Source organism: Oryx dammah, unplaced genomic scaffold (genome assembly GCF_014754425.2).
Source record: "Oryx dammah isolate SB20612 unplaced genomic scaffold, SCBI_Odam_1.1 HiC_scaffold_8, whole genome shotgun sequence".
NCBI classification, from domain to species: domain Eukaryota; kingdom Metazoa; phylum Chordata; class Mammalia; order Artiodactyla; family Bovidae; genus Oryx; species Oryx dammah.
In genome coordinates this window covers 13,369,610-13,391,468 of record NW_024070192.1, presented here as the reverse complement: position 1 = coordinate 13,391,468, position 21,859 = coordinate 13,369,610, and the positions used below count along the sequence as shown (strand labels likewise).

Below are 21,859 nucleotides of genomic sequence, written 5' to 3'. Positions count from 1 at the left end.
AAGCTGGTTCTCATTTTCCCAGGTGAAGGAGTAGTTAATGAGACATCCTACTAGGTTGCATGCTGTAGAAAAGGGAGAATTTATGGGAGTGTGGAATAGCAGAGGGCTAATAATTAAGCAAAGAAAGTCAATACAATAAACTGGAAAACAGCTTGCCTGGGTCAGCCACACAAGTTACAGGCGCACACACATACACACACACATGAACGTATATGTACACAAGGTTGATTGTTGTTCCAAAGCCATCAGAACTTCGAGTTTGACACTAACATTTTCATAAAGGTATATTTCAGATTAGGGCTGGAGAAATGACACATGATTTATCTTAAACTCAAAAGGGCAAGGTACAGTTGGAAGCTGGAGGCAAAAAATTCTAAGTGAATGTAGTGAAGTAAACAGGAAGTTTTAGAAAAGAACTTGGGTGTTCAGAAATCTAAGAGTAACACTCAAATGAGATAATGTCACGATTAAAAGCTGACCAGGGGAACTGGGGGTGTGATAAACATCTACACATTTAACATCAGGCATCCAAATATTTACTCACCTATAGAGTTTGTGTGTGTCTCTGTGTTAGTCACTTAGTCGTGTCCGATTCTTTGTGACCCCACGAACTACAGCCTGCCAGGCTTCTCTCTGTCCCTGGAATTCTCCAAGCAAGAATACTGGAGTGGACTGCTTTGGCCCCAGGAATAAACAGCTAGCCTGCCTGTACCAAGTTGGCTTTCAGCCAGCAACTACGTGTGGGAAGTTTATGTTTTGAAGAATGAATTAAGAGGCAGGGAAGGAGTGGTAATTAGTGTTACATAATTTGGGGAAAACTAGTCAATCCTACAGTAAATCAACCCTGAATATTTACTGGAAGGACTGATGCTGAAGTTCCAATACTTTGGCCACCTGATGCGAAGAGCCAACTCATTGGAAAAGACCCTGATGCTGGGAAAGACTGAAGGCAAAAGGAGAAGGGGTGACAAAGGATGAGATGGTTAGATAGCATCACTGACTCAACGCACATGAATTTAAGCAAACAATGAGAGAGAGTGAAGGATAGAGGAGCCTGGTGTGCTGCAGTCCATGGAGTCGCAAACAGTTGGACATGACTTCGCGACTGAAGAACAGTCACAAATTTGGGGAAAATCCTCAGTGTGGTTGTGGTGCACTGTTAAGGGGAAGCTGTAGCCTGATATGATGCAGAGATCAATGCACATAACGTGGATGTTCCTGAGCACATGCCCAGAGAAAACCACAATTCAGAACGATACATGCACCTCTATGTTCATGGCAGCTCTATTTACAAGAGCCAAAACCGCCTCAATGTCCATGAATGGATAAAGAAGACATGGTAACTTACACGCAAAGGAATATCACTCGATCATTAAAAAGAATGAAATAATGCCACTTGCAGCAAATGGATAGACCTAGATTATCATACTGAGTGACTTAAGTCAGGAAGACAAATACCATGATTAATATCACTTACATGTGGAATCGAAAATGTGACACAAATGAACATACATACAAATAGAACGCACAGATATAGAGAACAGAACTGTGGTTGCCAAGGGGTGGGAGGGTGGCGGGACAGAGGACGGGAGTTGGGGATTAGCAGATGCAAACCATTATACTAATACATGGATGGATGAACAAGGTCCTACTATAGCACAGGGAACTATATTCAGTATCTTGTGACAAATCATCAGAATATGAAAAACTGGAAAATATGAAATATGGAATATGAAAAAGAATATATATAATGGAATCGCTTTGCTGCACAGCAGACATTATCAACTATACGTCAACAAAATATAGACGTTGACATTTGTTACAGGGTTGAATAGAAGAGGAGGGAGAGCTCTGGCTAAGCTCTGAGGAGGCTATGGAACAAGGAGGGTAAAGCATTTCTGTGCTCACTCTTCCATCCCCAGAGGACCCTTCTGTGAACAACAGGAGCTACTTGAGCTGAAGAAACTCTCATCAGATAAGAGTGATTTCAGCTCAACTCAAACTGGCTTGCTCTGCTGTGGAGAGAATCTGGTGTTCCCCTGGGGTGGTGTTCCTATAGATTACCTTGGGGAGATTTTTCTTGGTTATCACTCAAGACTGTTGCCTCACGTTTGATGAGTGGGAACCAAGGATCTGTTGGGTGGATCCCACTAGGTTACAGACTCACCTTGGCGACTTTTTTAGCTGGATAGATCTGGCACCCAGGCATTTCCTACCAAGGGCTGAGCCCTGAAGATACCTATTAGACACTTCTTTGCACACAAGTCACCTAGAACTGGGTCTAAGAACCGGCCGCTGGCTTGTTCTTTCTCCCTTGATAGCTTCTTTCCCCATCAACCCACTAATTCCCAGTTGGTCAACATTCTCTTGGAAAGAGCTGAGAAAGAGAGAGAGGAAGATACACTTGGAAAGAAGATTGGTTTGTACTTTATTTACAACAGAATGTAAGAAAAAGTAAGTTATTATCAATAATAAATAACTGGGAAAAAAAACACAAAACGGCTGCAAAATGACATAGGAGGATGGCTTCCTCACACAGTTAAGATGTGTGAAGATCAACTTCTGTTTGCTTTGCTGTCTATCACACTGTGCATTCCAGAACTTGGTCCTTCAGCTGTGGCAGTGGTGTATCGACCATTTAACTAATCAAGATCCCAGTTCGCAATGTAAACACTAAAACTGACAACTTCAAGATACATGTAAGTGGCACAGGTACAACATCAGCTCAAACAGCCTCTCTTGGAGACACACAGAAACTGAGGGGAGACTTGCAATTCAACAGACAGGCTTTTGATTTTAAGCAAAAACACTGAGAGAGGCTTATCCTAAAGCGTTTGTTATCAACAAAATGATAATTAATAACAGCATCTGGAAAGGTCTCAACATATTCACATTCTCTTATTGCACTAACTCCTAAAAAGCTTAAACACTTACATTTCAAATGAAACAGACTGTTTTGAAGGTAGAACACAGAAGAACCCAGTATGTGTTGCCTCCATATGCCATTGCTGTCCTCTTCTGTAACATTTCATTTTCAGCAGGAAAGAATAGTTTTAAACAGTTTATTTATGATCAATTGCAGTTGCTGGGCAGACTTTTTTTTTTTAATTTTAAGAATTATGGCTCAGATGGCATATTGTCACCCAGTCTACTGAACCAGATGATCAGAAAGAGACTAAAACTATTTAAACAATCCTTCTGTGTTGGAGTATCTGAATACGCATCACATATGGAGTAAAATTATACCCTGGCCCTTCTGAAAAGTACAGTTGTTGTTGACCTATGCTAGCTGGTGACAAGCCGTTTTTGAGCCATGAAGAGGAGCTAAGGCGAGTAGGATTTAAAAGTACACATAAATTCATTAACCATGAAATTTTCATGGAAAAACAGTTTCTCGAGAAGTGTCAGAATCTACTCTCTTAGGTCACTGTTTATTATAGTGTCTTGGAAGAAAACCATATAATAACATTTGGGAGTCCCATTGTGTTTTTTAAGTGTCTACATAAGACATGCACAATTGCGCTAGTTAGAGATTTATTTTCACAACCAAAAACGTGGCTAATAAATGCCTTCAAATAAATTAAAGCCATTTTCCCCACACCCAAATGCAAAACCAAAACAGAAGTTTATAAATTAGTTCATGAATAAATCCATATTGTTTCAGTTATAATGCGGTAACTGGAGAATGTCACGGACTCCTCTGTCGTTATGCTTTTTTCTTTGCTTTGCCTTATTCTAGCTCAAAAGTAGGAAAATGAAAGGTCTTCAGAGCTGACTTCTGGCAGAGTTTATGCAGTAAAAACACTGAGGCCTTCTTGTCCTGGAAAAGCACAGCTAAAGCAATGATCTGTTCAACAGGCAATGAAAAGCACAGGGGCATTTTGTAACTTGAAGTCCATCCAAAGTAATGAAATTTATGTTCCTTTTGATGGTCTCCACTAACATGAGAGACAAAGATGGGGTGAACATAAATGCTATTCTGTGGATTATTTTAATTTGGCTACCAGAGACTTAAAACTATGGTGTTGGATTTGCCATACTATATTTATATATATACAGGTATAATACAATTTTGGTGAACAAAGTTGAAGGTTTCCACATTGCAGACAGAGGCACTGAGTTAAGATTCTATTTTTTTCCCAAAACATGCTTAATTAATTCAAGTTTCTGTTTTTTTTTTTCTTCTAAGTTTCCATCATGCAGCCATTTAATTTCCATCCTTATAGGAATTAGTAATGTTCTATATACACATTCATTGCAGGCTTGTACCCCACAAAAAACAAATCCATGTATGAAGACTGTGAAATGACACTTGAAAATCAAGATAGGTAAAATATTGAAGCCATTTATGCCTTGTGATGACTGGATTAAATATTCGAAGCAGCTAAAAGAATATTTGCACCCCTCCCCCCTTTGAAAATGCATACGAACCATGTGTAGACAGAAAAACTGAACATACTCTAAGACCACACATATTTGTTGGCTAAGAATCACACTATCAGTGGTAGTTTTGCAAGTAATGTCTGTGGTATTGTACTGGCTATAAGAGAAAGAAAATTCACAGTAGGAAACCAGGAATTACCTTTCTAAAGCATATAGAATTGTTGACCTTGATAGAGGAAGCTACTTTACAAAAATGGAAAATGAGCAATGGCATCGACAGAAAAACTAGGTGCCAGATGTGTTAACAACGTGCTCAAAACAAATCCATTCCATGCGAATATCATGATCCCACCCTATCTGATTTCAGCTTGCAAATGTTAAGCAAATACAAACACTAGGCAAGTGTCTTCTGAAAGGAGAATTTTGCTTCCTAAAGCCAGACATTCTTCTTGTTAAGTACTACTGTGTTGAAAGGGAGCCATTGAGAAGTCCAAGAGATCTGGATAAAAGATCGAGTTTTCCCACAAGCAAAAATCATGCTACCATACCATGCAAAGAAGGCATCTTACTGTGGTACTATCATTCTTAGGGAAGAGATGCACTGTTCATTTAAGCTATTTGCAATGGGTTTCCTTTGAGTTCTGGGTTCATTTATATATTTATTAAGCTAAATGTCAGCCTACAGGTTAAGAAATGATCTTGACAGCCTGACATATGACTTAGAACACTGGGTGCTGGGCTCCTGGGGCCAGCACTTGCACCTTGGGAGAGTTTGTCAACTTGAAGGACACTACGCAGAGTGCTGGGCACGAGAGAGAAGCAGGCAGGGTCCACTGGCTGAGAGCCTGTGTAAGAGGAAGAGGACACGCTCCTTGGCCTACGTGGTCTCCTTTGGAATTTGTGTTTGGGGAAAGTCTCTTTCCTGAGGTTGGAGGTTATGGTCAGGAAGGCTAGCTGGGGCCTTGGAGTTGCCCAATTACCTTGTTCTCTTCCTCCCTTGGAGGACAAATGCTAGATTCTGTTTACTCTTCCTTCTGTGTTTAAAGGCAGTGAGGTGCAAAGGTGGCAGATTTTTCTCTTTAGATCAAAAGAGAGTTCACTTTCTGCCACTTTGGTGAATGATCTTGTCTCCCGTCAACCTGGAGTCTAATCCTGCGTTACTAAGACCCTCAGAAAAGAAAGCTGGCCAGAGGGGCATCTTTTATAACTTCTTTTTACTCTATAAATAAGAGTTAGCCGTTCTGCTCACTTTCTCCTTCCACTTGATGGTGTTGACTCAACTTTTGGGATATTCCTGATATTTGGATTTCAAGTCAGGAACAAAAGAATGACAATCTTTTCTAAGGTCCAGTGATGGGCAATGTATTCCAGGGAGGTCCAGATATTATTAAGAGTATCTCTGTCCCATTAAAGGGATGGAGACAGTCTGACAGTGTTAAAGTCCAGGCAGCTTACTTTACCCTGAACTTCTCTGAATGAGCAGAGTCAATGAATTCTACTCAATTAACTGCAAATTCTGAGACTCTTAACAAATGACGTAAGGCTCGTTGATACCTGTAGGGAAAAAAAAAAAGATATTTGCCTCACCTGGGTCTCTTGGTTCCTAAACCAAACCATTCAATATCAGTCTGTTATGGTCATATTTATCCATGTAATTCTTAAAGATTTCTGAGGCCACAAGGGCACAAAGGGTAAGTTATTAAAAGACAGAAAGAAGTGGCATTTTTATTAAATTCTGTGAAAGGTATCAATAAGTTATTGTTAATTGCACTTGGAGCCTCTACAAGTTGATAATTAAAATTTCCAAAAAATTTAAAGAGTTAATTAGGCCCCAAATCCTGAGTCAGACTAACCAAAATAGGAATCTTAGTAACTCCTGGTATTCAAGTATTGGTAAGGAGCAGTTCAAAATTTAACAATTAGGTGTGTTATGCCTGAGAAAATTTTTGAGAATTCCATGTTTGATGGGAGGAAACTAACTTCATTATTTTACTATACCTTGTAACACAGTGGTGTAAAGTTTTCATTTATTTACCCTTGAAGTCCACGCCAACCTCATCAAATGCCCAATAAACAAGGCTTCCTCCCTGGCGACCAGCTGCGGCCACAGAAGATCTCTTCTGTCCTTCGCAAGTCTTGCATTTTACATCTAACGTGACACTGTGTGGCAGACTTAGGGAGTCATATTCTTTGTGAAATTACTTAACCACATGCACACTCAAGAGATCAAAGGGACATGTCTGAGTGACAAAGCAGTCTTTTTCTATATCAGAAGATCCTTAAAAACAAACAAACAAGACCCGAAACCGAAAATATAAAACCCCATGAAATATTCATATGAAGTTACTCTGATTTGGGCCGACATGGCTTATCTGAAGAGTGGATGCCAGGTAAATTCAGGGTGGCTTTTTTCTCAGGGTCTGGAAGTGTGAGAGTTTCTGGGGCAGACTTTTTCCGGGGCCGATCTTTGGGAACTGACAGGAATTCTGGTGCATCAGTGGAGAGAGGAGTGGATGGAGCGCTCGAAGGGGCACTGCGGACTGAAGAAGGCAGCAGGGGGATGCTGGAGATAGAAATGGCAGGTGGGAAAACGCCAATTTTCTTGTTGGTGGCTTCCTGAGTGGCTCGTTCAAACTCTCGGACTTCATCCATTGTCATGTCTTAAAGGCAAAAAATAGAAAGAAAAAAAAAGTGAGCAAGTATTTGGAAGAGACAGAAATGCATTCGTCTCTCTGTTTAAAGGAGCTATTAGAATCTTATGATTAAGGGGTCTCTCCAGATTATTAGCCCAAATTAGCATTGAAATGCTAAACCCTGAATTTTTTCTTTTTACTGAGGCTGACCTCTGAAAAATTATTCTTTTATGACTATCCATCCAAGATTTTCCAAAGCACTTTCAATGAGTACTTTAAGTATTCTGAAGAAGAGTTTATCAGGCGAGCACAGAACCACACCAAGTTGTGTGTGTCTGTACATCCGTGTGCTGTGGATAAGGCGTGGTATAGGGAGCTATTATTAGACCTGGCCATCTTTTCTACAAAAGCAAGGTAATTAATGCAATCAGTGGCCCCAAATGATACATATTAACAACTACTTTAGATCATGAAAAGACAAGTTTACCTTTACAGGGTAAACAGGCAGATTATCAGAATTTCTCAACATGTTATCCTCTTGTTCAATAAATACACTTTTTTCATTCTAGGAGTTACTTGTTTCCTAACTATGTATCCATCCTGAGATCTTTTCAGATGAAAAAACAAGTAAGATGGGACACCAACAACAAACTTTGCTAATTATCCCCAAACCAAGGTAACAAAACAATTTCTCAAGGAAACAAAAAAAGAAAAAGAGCAGAGAAGAAAAAGAGAGGATCACAAAATCAGTGCGAATTTCATTTAAAAGGAAAAAAGAACATTATTTGGCAATCAAGAAATAAATTCAGTGACGCCTTATTTAACGGGCATTGTCAGATGACACAGACTTGACAAATGTCTGAAATGTTCTTATGTGAGAAAGTTAAAAAAAATTCTTTTAAAGGCAAAGCCTTCCCTAATGTAAATACATTAAATAATGTATTACGCACACTTACTACCAATTAGACATAATATATGGAAAGAATATCACTGTGCTCCAATACAGTGGTGACTCATTTCTTAAGACTGATTTGCTTTATAGAGTGTGGTATTTCTTCTCTCATTCTCAGGAACTCTATTATTATTCTCAGTCTGGCTATCCCTGGTATCCTTTAGCAATTTTGTTACTGGTAACTGGGAAAATAGGTAACTGGTCTAATTAAAGAAGCTCTGAGTGAAGGCCCACAAGCTTGTCCTGGTGTAGAAGGTGAAACCTGCTGGCCATGGGCTTCTGTACCTGTTTTATCTTCCCAGAGACCCATGTTTTCACTTGTGTCCTTTCCCATGGGCTTAGGTGGCGAGCCTTCGTTGGATGACACTACATAAACCAGTATGAAACATACAGACACTTTGGAAATATTAACTATGGAGTGAATATTCATAACATAATATTTGTCATTAAGATATACGATCTATAGTCGTATCATAACATACAAGCAAACCAGAAATATGTTAAAAAAATCCTTAAGAGTATTTCTTGGGAACAATTATTAAAATCTTCTGGAAGGGAGACGTTTTTACAAAGGAAATGAAAAATTATGCCCATGTTGATAGAATACAAAATTCAGAATATAGCAAAAACTGTACCTGTAAAGTTAGCACTTAGAACACTAAGGCTATTAGATAAGCTAAGAAATAAGATTAAGTTCTTTAAAGAGAGGTATTTCAAAATAAAATTGAGACTCAGAAAAGTGTCAGTGAATTTCAGCAAAGTTTATCTTTGAAAAATCAGGTTTTCTTTACAAGTGGCTGAATGGTGCGCTACTCCATACATCCAGCAGGGGGCAGAAATCACCCAAAGTACAGAATTTTGATTCTATACTCCTGTTGAGTCTCTTAGAAGTTCTCTTCCTTGAACAGTGTAGAAACCGCTCAGTTGAAAAGGAGACTGTTATTTCCTTATTGCTGGGGCCATGGATGTTCATTTTGCCCAGTTTCAATATAGTTTGTCTCTGCTCAGGAAGTAGATCTAAATTTATTGAGCACCCATGTAATTTTTGTGATCGACAGCAGCCTCTTGATTTCAACTTTTTTCATTATAATAGAGAAGAAAAATATGGAAAAATCAACGACCCTTTCCAATTTGATGGAATTTCAAAGACTAAGGCAAGTGTGGTATGCATTTAAAGATAACCACATTGTGTAACTTCTGAGGAGATGGGGCATTTCTGACACTGAAGTTATGGGAAGGGCTCTGAGTTGCAGCCAGAGAATGCACAGGCTTTCCCATGGGGAGACCCATTCCAGGTGTCACTGTCTAAACGGTAAACTGACTTTCCAACAGTAACAGTCAGAGTAAAATGGAAAGAAAACCAAACTAAGAGTCTTAAGCTGTAAGCTGTAAGAACTTAGACTGAGGGAAGCGCTGTGTAGGATCCTTCGCTACGTGGCATTTTCCCCCTTCCTCCGGTTTCCCTTGTCTTGTTCAGACAGTGGCTGAGAGGGGACAGGTATCAACATTCCTAAAGAAAAGGTAACCGAGAGTGATGGAAATTTAAGGACGGTTTCCTTATGAGCACTTCTAACTTTAGAACGGGGAGAAGGTTCCTATAGGCCCTGGCCAGCGCCTCCAGAGGAACACTTCAGTTAAGTCTGATCCAAACAGCTTCTGCAAATCCAATCACGGCATGCAAGCAGAGTTAGGGCCATTTCAACCTCAAGGGCTGCCACATGCACCCAGGAGCAGCACAGAATGCCTCACAGGGCACATTCCCAAGACGTGCTCTCAGTTCACTCGACATTTCCAAGGTGCAACCAGCGGTCTTCACAAAGCATTCACAGCAAGAGCCATCTCTCAACTTCCTAAAACTACACTGTCGATTTCTTACATAGCTAATATGCATTATTCTGGGGCTGACAGACATGCGGGCTCAAGCTGGCACCCAAAGAGACCACAGCTCTGGCCAAAGATACATGAAAATGACTTGGTGATTACATTTTCTTTGTTATCTATAATTCTTCCTCATAAGCACGATGACTTACAGAACTATATTTAAGATGCTGGCACGTAGACAGCACACTGTAGGCTCTCAGTCACCCATGTGCCATTAAATAACCTTAGGCTCTCCGAGGCTTAAGTCCCAGCTAGACCTAGCTCACCCCACCTGCACTGCTCAGCCAGTGTGTATGCATGGACAGAAGCCCCATCTGGACAGGAACCTAAGTAAAAAGGAACCAAGGGTAAGACAGCCATAATGAGCCATGGAAAGCATTTCAAAGCAAATGCAGAGAAACTGAAAATACCAGATGAGCCAGTAGCCCTCCCTGAAACGAATGACTGAACGTTAACTATGTCTTTAAAAGTTACTGGCGCTGATGTTCTAGCTTTCCTGTGACATCCGTTTCTACCCCTCTGTTCTTCTGTGGTGCAGGCCACAAAATGTTTCCATTCTCTATGCTCTTGGTTTTATGACCAAGACAATGTAACCTCCGAGTCAAGCGGCTCTAAAGAATAGAAATGTCTGGAAGCAAGAGTTAACACTGTCCAGTTAAGACCCAGCTCAGGTTCTTCACCGACAGCCTCTGGGCTATGACGTTTTTTTGTGGAAGTCTGAGAACTGGTGCTTTGAAGTCATTTCAAAGATCGGTTTATGGGTACATTTGGTAAAGAGTGGGCAACATGTTTTAAAAATTCTACATACACTTGTTTGGGCCTGGCTCTCTATGTCATCCACAGTGGAGGAATGCTGATTGCAAACTTTTATGTTGGTTTGTTCATGCATGTTTTTCTCGTATTCCCGAACATCATCCATTGTCATATCTGAAAGAAGGTTAAGACGTTGGCAACTTCCGTTATTAAAGGCGAACTTTCAATGGGGGAGACTTTAGGGGACGATGGCAGCTTAGCAGAAGCCAAAGAGAGGAGTAAAAAAGCGGGGAACTCACTAACTTTATGAAGAGTTAATCATAAAGTTAGCTAAACCAGCCAAAGGCAGAGTGAATACAAGGGAGTTAAGTCACAACAGTCTTAGAGCTGAGAAGAATGGAGATTATTTAGTAGTGATTCTTGTACAGTGAGTTAGGTGGGTAGGAAGTATTAGCTTGTGGACAGGGCTATAGCCTGAGATCTCCTAAAAGCATGGTTAGAAGATCCCTGTAAGGGACAGGGTCAGGTTTGTGTGGTTTAATACTTACCTTTCATATACCTTTCAAAATAGATTTGGAGATTCTTTACAGCAATGCATTCAACAGAAAGGACACTTTCATTGCTATTGTAAGAGACATGGCATTGAGGGCAGAGAAATAATGCCCACTGTTCCTGGTGAGGTTTGGGTGCAATGCTCACACAGAGATGTATTTTTGCACAGAACACATGGTGTCAGAGAGTGCAGGGCTACCCTGAACGTCAAGTCCAGCCTAACAGCATGAAGAGGGCTGCCACTACTTCCACCCACACAGTTCTATAAATAAAATGGCACATGACATTATGATTTTTTGGCCTGATTCTGCAGATTTTTCAGGATTTCAGAATAATAATTTCTTAAATCCTGTGGTTCTAAACAGGGGACGGTTCTGTGATACTTTTGGTTGTCACGACCGAGGTGGAGGTGCTACTGGCACGTGGCTGGGAGGTGCCAGGGATGTGGAAGCACAGGCCTCCTCCCTCCCCGACAAAGAATTATCTGGCCCAGAATCTCCGTGGTGCCGAGGTTGAGAAAACTTGTCTAAATCCAAGGGATAAAAATCTTCAAATCAGAACCTGTTATCTTTGGTACGTGCAATGCATAAAAATAATAATTAGTTTCACTTTAAATGTTTCTGTTGCTTTATCCTGCACTCCCCACTCCACTCCTTGGATATTTTACAACAATTCATTAGCAGTTTCCCCAGATGGGGATTCCTCTGCCACTCTCCTGGCAGAATTTAACTTCATGCCTCTTGACAATGAATGGTACATGCTCAACAACTGGTTAATCAAGCTACCACCTTGATCGCTAATTAGCTTGGTGGGGATTTAGAGCGAGCATTTACAGTTGGAATTTTTCCATTAGTATTTTCTGCATCATGTGGTCTGGTGTCTTTTTATATCAGTCCTTGTGTGTCACGTGAGAGTCTCTTCAATTCCAAAGGGCAGACTTGAGAGAAGTTTATGAATTAATTCAGTGTGGTCTGGGGCCAAGATGGAGGGCAGCTCTAAATCCAGACCTGGGTGATATTATTCAGCTGGTGACACTCCGACACCCTGAAACCGTTAATCAAAAATGCCATCCATAAGCAATGTAGGTATCAAGAATGCTAAGCAACAGTCTGGCCAAGCGAAGAGCATGCTTTTCTTTTAGAAAATCAAGGTAACTGCAAAGCAGTAAAGAGATGCTGCTTTGTGAATAAAACAAAGGCATCTTTGTTAACAATAATAACATCCTTTCAATACAACCACTTTAATTTCAATGGCCGGTTATCAAAAGTTCTTCAACACAAATATACCTGGAATGAATGCTGAGGTCATTTAAAGTTAAAAGTTTAAAATTAAAGAAATTTCTTTATACATACGCTCATTAGACACGTTATTTCCCCCCTAACTGGCATGCTAGTAATTTTAAAAACAAAAACAAAGGAGGCTTCATTTCTTTGTTCTAGTGAATCTCAACGGAAATCATTCTTTATCTTTAATTAGCTCAATGTTAACAGAGGGGCTTAAACTGTGTGACTAGGGGCTTTCAAAGAGTTTTATGGATGTGAAGAAAGATTTAATAATGAAGATACTCATTATTAGCTTGTTTATAATAGTGAAAAATTGGAAACAACTCTGGGGCCTGATAGTATTATGCAGCAATTAAAAATGATGCATAAGAATATTGAACACTATAAAGAAATGGCTTTGGTATATTGTTAAATAAAATATTGGAGGTAAAAGAAATCATTTTTGCCAGAAAAAAACAAAAGGATACATTTCTAAATGTTAACAGTGATTGTTTTGAGGAGTTGAAATTTTAATTTTCTCCTTTCAGTTATCTATATTTTCTAAATTTTCTACATCAAATCTGAATTATTTCTGTAAGAAAGAAAGAGAATGTTATTTCAAAATCAATTATTTGGGGTCATTAGAAGATGGATACCATCAATTTGCGCTTGTGTAAGAAGATACACTTTAGAAAAGAGTATTTGCCGATTTTAGAATCATGATTCCCACCCCGCTTTTTTAAGTGAAGAGTTAAGAAACAGTTGCAGAAAACTTCATCTTAAAGAAAAAAAAATCTCTCAATTAGACCACATAATAATGAACATTTCTAGGGAGTTCCCTGGTGATCTAGTAGTTAGGATTCAGTGTTTTCACTGCCATGAACAGACAAAAAACAGAAAAAAGAATGACCCTTCTAGTACAGGGAGTTCTCGAAAAGATAATAATTTGGTCCCAGCCAATGCTGAAGGAAAATATGTTTGTCTAAATCGTGAACAATCCTCTCATACCATACATGCTTGTGGAAATGATGTCAATATTCCTCAGTAATTTATGGAAAGCCTAATCAAGTGAAAATGTTCTCATTCAGGTTATCTGATAGAATGCACTACATCTTGCTTCAGCAAAGTGTATTACCTTAAAATCTATAAATGAGTCAATTTTTTAGTAAATTCAATTACATATGCCCGATGATGGATTATACTTTTGGAGTTGATTCATCTTCATTACTAATTGATTTTCAATGATCAGAGTGACTTCTCACAGTTTAGGTTCAGATCTCTTTGTCCCCAGCGAAACAGTGCTTATGTATATCAGATAAACTCTTAAAGGAATCCTATGTCAATTATTTTGCAAATAACTGAATTTAATTATCCCTTAATTTACAGATCTGAAAGGCCATAATTTACTTTTTTCAAGTAGAGTTTCTTAAATGAAGTCTTCTTAAACAAGTAACACTGGCCTAATGGCCTGATTTAAGAGACTACTGGAACTAGTACCAAAGTTCTTCCGATAAGGAAGCTGTATCCCAGTATCTTTGACACTTGGCCATTAGAGGGTGACTGATCATCTGGCGGCATAAATATTCTCTTTGTTGCAAGATTTCCTGCCTTTGTCCTCTTGCAAGATCGTTTCTGTCCTTCTTTTTCTCACCCTCTTTCAGGTGAGAGAGTAAGCAGACCCCAGTCTTCTATTCCAGCATGTGAAGGTCGCACTAAATTGGCCTGGGTAGAACCCTCTCCTCTACCACCAGCCCAGCTTTATTAAAGAAGCTCTGGACTCAGGATTTGTTAAGAAGCTCCTTCAATTTCTTAAACCATGAACTAAGCAAAATATACCTCTGTATGAGGCTTGGTCTGCTTCAACTATTTTCTGCTTTGTTATAAAATGTGGATTTCAATTGTTATTTACTTATTGAATCACTCAACTAATGTGTGAATTATGTTCCATAGAAATAATTCAAATAGTACTGGATTATATAGAGAAAAGAGTTTGATTTCTTTTAACTTCTCGTATCAATCCTATTCGTTCTGGAGATAACCACTGACGGGTTTTTTTCCTATGAATTTGCATGTATTACTCATGCACATCACACACACACACACACACAGCCTCATTTATTTTCACATTTATGGAATCATACTATGGTATACTACATGATACAAGCTGCTCTGGCTGACTTTTTCCACTAATGGAAAATGAACATATCTCCATACCAGTACATACAGAACTACCTTAATCTTTTTAACATACAATATTTATCGTATGAGTGGTATCATAATTTACTTGACCATATTTCTGTTGAAGGACATTTACATGGAGACTAGATTTCAGCTCTTATAAGCAACACCACCCTGAATAGCTTTGTATTTATATTCAGGAACATGTATGTGTATTCTTTTTTTTTTTTTTTAATATACTCAAATTTATTTTTTTTTTCTGGGAAAAGAGGAAAGGTTTATACAAGTAGCAGTTTTTAAAATGTAACTTTTTTTTTTTTTCTACTATCAATTACACTGTATGTGTATTCTTTAAGAATGAGTATCTAGAGGTGGGATTACTGGGCCACAGATTATTTCTATTTCCCACCATCAGTTTTTATAGAAACTGTTAGTGTGTTCTCCCACCTATCCAAAACTGGATTATTATCACTCGTTTTAAAATTTTGCTATCAGATGGGCAAACATCCTATCTTCTTGCCATTTTCACTTCATTTCTTGTGATCAGCAGAGAAGCTATTGGTTATTTGCATTTCTTCTTCCATGGTTTACCTATTCAGGTTGTTAACCTTTTTTCTATTGAGTGTTGGATTTTTGATTTATAGGACCTCTTTATATATTGTGGATTAGTCCTCTGTTGACTACATATATTGCAAATAGCTTCTCTTAATCTTTCAGCTTTGTTTATGATTTTTGATTTATAGGACCTCTATATATATTAAGAATTAGTCCTCTGTTGACTACATATATTGCAAATAGCTTCTCTTAATCTTTCAGCTTTGTTTATGGTGGCAATTTTCTTTCAATCATTTTATTAAAGATTTCACTGGAAGTGGAGGCAAGACTGTATATTTGAAAGGCCTTTAGGGTAGAAGTCAGCTGAATGTATAGAGACACTACAAATGCCACAAAACAAATGTCTGCAGTTAGGAATTTTCCTTCATTAAAGTTTTAATACAGAGTCATATAGCTTAATTCAATGACCTATCCAACGGCATATTTTATTTCCTTCTACAAATATTTTCTCTCCATTTCCAGGCCTGTCAGCCTAAACAGAAGTAACTTTTTCTTTTGTTGTTGTTCTAAGTCAAAATGGAACTCTTCAACAAGTGGCTGGGTCAGAGGAAGCTCCAGCAATCAAGAATTAGGTCTGATACCCCTTTGACTTCAACAAAATGATGGCCCATCCTTTGGGAAGTGCTTTTTTTAAAAAAAAAAAAAAAAAAAAAAGGCTATAAATTCAACAGGTGCTTATTATGAATAGTTTACTTTTTTTTTTTTTTTTCTGTAGTGAAAGTAGCTAGTCCTCAAGGTTTGGTGTATACCCTTTCCTTGTAATTCAGGTCACAAGATCTAGAATTGTAATCTACAGTTACGATTTTTTCTACAGTTCTTAATTTGGGGAGGTGGAGAGCAGAGTCAAGATCCCTTTGAACATGTGATGGAGTGCAATGGGTTCTTTCCGGAAAAATGAATGTAAGCAGACACATATAAAATGCTTTATAAGAGACATGGAACTTAAATTCATGATTCAGGAAACCTGCAGCTATTGGAAAATGCTGGCTTGGTGAAATCAACCAGCTAATGCTAGCCTTCGAGTCAGCTTCTTTCTCCAACTTCAGCTTGATTATTTCATTGGTAGACTGCTCTTGGGACTCCAGAATGATCTCTAAGTCATTTTTCTGAGGGAGTTTCATCTCTACTAGCCAGAACAACTCCCTGTTTTTTGGAAGGGTCAGGATTCATGAAATTCCACTCAATCACAGCCTCCCTTGGGCAACCCTCTGTGTTCTTCTCAAAATACTGTTAGATTTGTGAAGCAAAACCAAGCTTTGGTGAAGCTGGGCTGCCTATTTTTGTTCACCTCTTCTTTTACCCCATCTTCTAAAATACGCAGTTTTTTTTTTCTGACTAGTGTTCCAGTCATGCAGGGGACACTCAAGGCTCATCGATAAAGACCAACCAAGGCTTTGAAAACCAAACTCAACTACTCCAACAGTAGAAAGCGGTTGTACTTTAGGATCAACAAGAGCAGGATAAAATCTGTTTAGGGAAATAGTTATTGTGACAGTCAAATGCTAAAATTCAGGAAGGATACAAAATTAATCCTTGGGCAAGAAATGACTACTGTCATTTATAGTGTCCTTTTTAAAAAAACAAAACAAAATAAAACTCAGTTACGCACTGGAGGTGGTGAGTCTAATTAGGAGAAAGACATCAAACAGGGCTGCCAGTGTATAAAGGTATACAGTTTGGGCACTGTAGGAGCACAGCCCAGGGTCAATGGAACTAAAATTCAGCCCTCAGCCGACAGCACCCGCTGAATCTGCTTGGAAGGGGTGCCTTTTTGTAGTGCTTACAAGGCACCAGAGTTTAGCAGTTGGCCCTGAAGACATCTACCATTTTCTAGTCTAATTAAATTTGGACTGAATTAATTAAACTGTGCTTTCAATCTAATCTGATTTAAAGTTGTTCTTAAAACTTTTGGGACTTCCCTGGCGTTCCAGTGGTTAAGACTGTGTTTCCAATGCAGGGGGCTCGGGCTCAATGCCTGATTGGAGAACTAAGATCCCACATGTCCTGCGCCGTGGCCAAAAAATGAAAAAAAAAAAAAAAAAAAAACTAAAAACCAAAAACCGAAAAAAAAAAAACCTTTAGGATTCACCTGGAGGGCTTGTTAAAACACAAGGGGGTGTGCTGGGCTACACTCCCAGAATATCGGATTCAGCAGGTTTGGGGTGGAGTCCGAGAATCTGAAACAAGTACCCCAGGGATGCTGAGGTTGCAGGCCCAGGACCTCACTGGGAGAATAAGTGCCATAAGCTATAGGAAAGGGTTTCTTTACTTTGAACCCTTTCCATGTTTACTAGTGAAAGCCTCACTGAGCCTGTACAGACCAAAGGAAAATAAACAACTTCAGGTACCCAAAACTGAAGGGCTGTTCTGGTGGGCGATGACACACCCATTTACCTGAAAGGCTTGCAGTATACAGCATTACCTTGAATAAGGAAGGGCTTGTGGGCAGGGTTCTTAGCATTTAGTTAATTGAGTATCTGCATCTGTGTAATGAAGGAGCTACCACTTTCCTGGCAAGTGGCTCAGCTGGGGACAACTATGCCAGTAATTTACATGAAATTGATGGGGTGGGTCTCAGACCCTTTGCTGAGTGAAAAGGCTGCTTGTTTTGGTTGGGGCTAGGACTGTATATACAGCGGGTGGAGGCCTTCTCTGGGGAGTACACAGTGCCCTGATGATCTCCGTCCAGTAAGCCACATGCTGTTTTTCTGCACTCAGATACAGAAAGGGCTTTTTGTCAGTAGCCTCCTTGAGTTAATTCCTGTCTCCACCTCTCCATCTTAAGTAGGTGTTCTCTTCTTAAAGGCCTTCGTTTCATGCGTTATTTTAGCTTTGGGTCCTTGTAATAGTCTGAGATTTTTTTTTTTTGGACTAAAAGTCTTTAAGTCTCTTGGTTGCTGAGGTCTTGGTTGAGACGGAAAAAAAATCGGCCCTTGTCCTCTGCACTCCAGCTGTTCCTCTACCAGACGCCCGCCCACATTTTCTCGTCCTTTATCCTGCCTCTAACAGGCTTGCAGTGTTTTGTCTTCTTAGTTAGGGTGCAGCTTCCCTTTTTCATGCTGCCTTTTCTGAAAAGTCCTCGAAGGCCTCGTGGTATTCCAGAGAAATCTATTACGTTGCCCTGTCTCCTGGTCTTCAAGATGGTTGAGTTTTGGCTCTTCAGGCTTCAGTTCACTGACCAAACTTCTCACCAGTTTGAGTCTATTATTCTTTGATTATCCTTTTGAAATTCCCTTAGGATGTCAGGAGTGTGGACGAGTGCAAGTTGGGGGGAGACCAGCAGTTGTTAACCTTTGGGGTGTCCCTCTAGGAATCTGTGAAAAGCTCCCCAGAAAAAACAACCAGAAAGACCTGTTTAATGATCTGGGGAAGTAATCACAGGAGACTCTCCCTCCTCCCATCTCACAACAGACAACCACAAAGAAGTGTTGGGGAGACTGGTGACAGTGTGGCCAGTTGGTGTAGTGCTGCCTGTGAACAGCATCCCGGGTCCTGGGGGGGTGTTATTATTGTTGTTCTTTGATTGCTGAGTCGTGTCCAACTCTTTGTGACCCTATGGACTGTAGCCCGCCAGGCTCATCTGTCCATAGGATTTCCAAGGAAGAATGCTGGAGGGGGTTGCCATTTCCTTCTCCAGGGGATCTTTCCAACCCAGGAATTGAACCCAAGTCTCCTGCATTGGCAGGCGGATTCTTTACCACTGAGTCACTAGGGAAGCCCACGGGCATGTGGTTAAGAGAAAGCAAATGGTGATTTTTCGAAAGCATCTCTTCTAGAGGTCTGCATTTGGGCAAACCAAGGAAGAGGCAAAGATGTATTTGCTTTTCAGAAGATGTGGATCTGGGAAAACTGCAAAAAAAGAAAAAGAAAAAAAAAAGCACACCCATAGCCTACAAAACCCGATTTTGAAAAATATGGTTCAGAAACAGCTAACAGTCACTGTCTTTGTCTGTTCAGTCCACTGTAACTTTTCACTTTAAATTTGATGCCTTCAGCTAAGAAGAGAGAGGGCACTGGTGAAACAATGATACAAAGGCACCAAAATGCAATCGAGGTTATGCTGAGAACAAATTCAATGTGACTTAGGAAAAGGCCAAAGAGAAGAGCATTTTCATTAGGCAATCAGATCTGACCCAAGTCACCAACTGGGTGTGTTTGTTTCTTTTTATAGTCAAGGACTCAAGCCTCTGATGACTGATTCTGGGAATGTAGGAGATTCACGTGGACAAAATGATAGCGCTGCAGATATGGGAAGTGTGGTTCATCCATCATGGGATGAAACAAACCTTGTTTCTTTTCGCTTACTGGAAATATAGAGAACTGGTTTAATTCTTCTCGAATCATTTTTTAAAAAGCTAGAACAACAGTCTCAGTTACAATTAAGGGGTCACCAATTTCTTTGCCCTTGAATCCTTGCAGAGTTCTTATATTTTTAGTGAGGGAGTGTTTCAAAGGACTTGAGTCAAAGGACTGCTTTCACCTGATATGATGCTTAACAACAAGATCAAGGCAGCATTGATCTTGAGGTCTGGGATAAATTAGAGGGGTTTGAAGCCAGTCCAACAGAGGATTACAGAACCCTGCACTATCAAGCATGCAAACATCAAACATACTGAGGCCCTACTTAGTCAATAATTAAGTGCTGTGGTTATTTTAGACCAAGCTTCTACCATTACATTCTTCTTCATTATGTCCCACGGACAACGCTATTTTCAATACAGGAAGCAATAGCTCTGCCTTTGTTGTTGTCTTTCTAGGTAGCAGTTGAAGCCAGATGGACTGAAAGTCCAAGCCAATGTGTTATGAAGTTGTTCTATAACTGATTTTGGGGGAGTTGACTTACCATACCACTCATCAACCCAAGCAAAAGCCTGTCTATGTCCAATCAGAAGAATATCTCGAACCACCTAAAAAAGCAAAAGAAGGAAGTTGACAGAATACCAGGTTTGATTAAAACGATCTGGGAAAGGAATGGTTTCCAATTCTAGGAAACCTGACAGTTACAAATTTCTCCATCCCTCTGTCCATATGGGATGACAATTAGAGGGAGGCATACTTACTGTCAGCCCTTTCCCATGGTGTACATATACTCGCTGTAAATTAATCTCTTTATCTTATTTGAAAGTTAGGCTGGAAGCTGTTCAAAATAATGACAACGACTTGGCAGTCACACAACAGTGACTGGAATGAGTCTCCAGGGCTGATCACCCTTGGATTTTTCTCTTCATTTATCTTTACCTAAAACAGGTTCTACTTTCCATTTGTGGAAGGGTGCATCTCACAGGCGCCAGGAGGTCATAAATGTTGGAAATCAAGCACATTTGTTTGGATAGAAAATCACTTCCAAGACCAAAGCACTTAAAACTCTCTCTTCTCTAGTGAAGTATCCTATATATTGGTAATTAAAAAAATAATAATTGAAGGTGTGGGATTCAAGATAAGTAGATATCTTTCTAAGCTTGGCTTTCATGTATTAGAAGTCACAGGAGGGAGCAGTTTAGTCAGCTATTATGTTAACTATTATTGAAAGTCATGAAATAAGAGACCTGAATCAGAGTAGAACATAATGGGAATGATGAACTTGATTGGAGATGAAAGGAATGAAATTATTTCTTATGGTGACACATAATGGCAATAGAAGATTAAGAAAAGTAATTGCAAAGAGTTTGTGTGTTATACCATTTATGTGCTTTTATTTCATGGCATTCTTTTTTGGCCTTCTATCACTATAAATACAGCATACCTTTTTACCTTTCTTAGATACTCAGTACTCTCCTTCCAACATTTCTTTCCTCCTGATAAACAAATCTAGCAATTGTCAAAAACCTCTTGTAGAAGGTTCGAGCATGTTTCAAGAAATGAAGGATTTTAATTCAGTGAATTTGCAGAAACAAGGGAAGCCTTCATAATGAAGTGGTTATTATTCCAGGCCTATGGATATCTAGTGAGGCTTTTATGATTTGGAAGGAGGAAACATATAATGAAACCAAGAAACAACATGAAGCCATGCACACTTGAGTGCTGAGTGTGTCAAATTCATGGAATTAAAAGAACAGCATTGAGGCGTCAGTAAATACGCCCTATTGCATTAAGCACAACACAGCTGTCTGCTGGAAACAAGAATCCAATAATGTGCTAATGGCTCGCTTTCGAACATTTTTTCCCCGTTAACTGTGAATAGATTCTTCAAAAACAAAAGGTGTTTAGAGAAAGGCATCCCTGGCACTTGAAACCCACGCAAAGAAGAGCCTCAGATTCTCATTAGTGGCCCATGTGCCACAGCAGGTGTGTTTTGGGGGTGTTGGTGACACTTCGTTATATTTGGAAATGGGCAATGGGAATGCCTATTGCTAGAGCGTAATTCTTACAGGTATTTTAAAGAAACGGATTCTCAAAACTAGAAAAGAAACACAATGACCCCTGTGGCAATCTAAATATGTTTTGTGAGAAGATGAGATAATGAAACATACTATTGTAGGGGCCCCAGTAAGAGGAGATCATTTGGTTTTTTTTTTAAAAAGGTGGGATGTTGTAGGAAGTCAAGAATAGACTGCCAGAGACAGACACAAAGCTGAGGCTGGAAAATATTTACTCTGGGAGCCTGGACTTTCTTCCTTCTTAATAACTGGGACACAGCAGGAAAACAGCAG

The 21,859-nt window shown here is 39.5% G+C and overlaps 1 protein-coding gene across 2 annotated transcripts in view; it reads right to left on the bottom strand.

The window, feature by feature from the left end:
* Nucleotides 1-2,407: 2,407 nt before the first annotated feature.
* PITPNC1 (phosphatidylinositol transfer protein cytoplasmic 1) overlaps nt 2,408-21,859 on the bottom strand; it is a 264,780-nt gene continuing 245,328 nt past the window's right edge. Inside the window, exons 8-10 of one of the 2 annotated variants that reach the window (XM_040244932.1) lie at nt 20,053-20,116; nt 10,658-10,776; nt 2,408-7,043 (exon numbers count right to left, since the gene is read on the bottom strand). In XM_040244932.1, coding sequence (XP_040100866.1) covers nt 7,038-7,043; nt 10,658-10,776; nt 20,053-20,116 — 189 coding nt within the window. In that variant the 3' untranslated portion in view covers nt 2,408-7,037. The remainder of the gene's footprint in view (nt 7,044-10,657; nt 10,777-20,052; nt 20,117-21,859) is intronic. The other variant, XM_040244931.1, reaches the window with a different exon arrangement.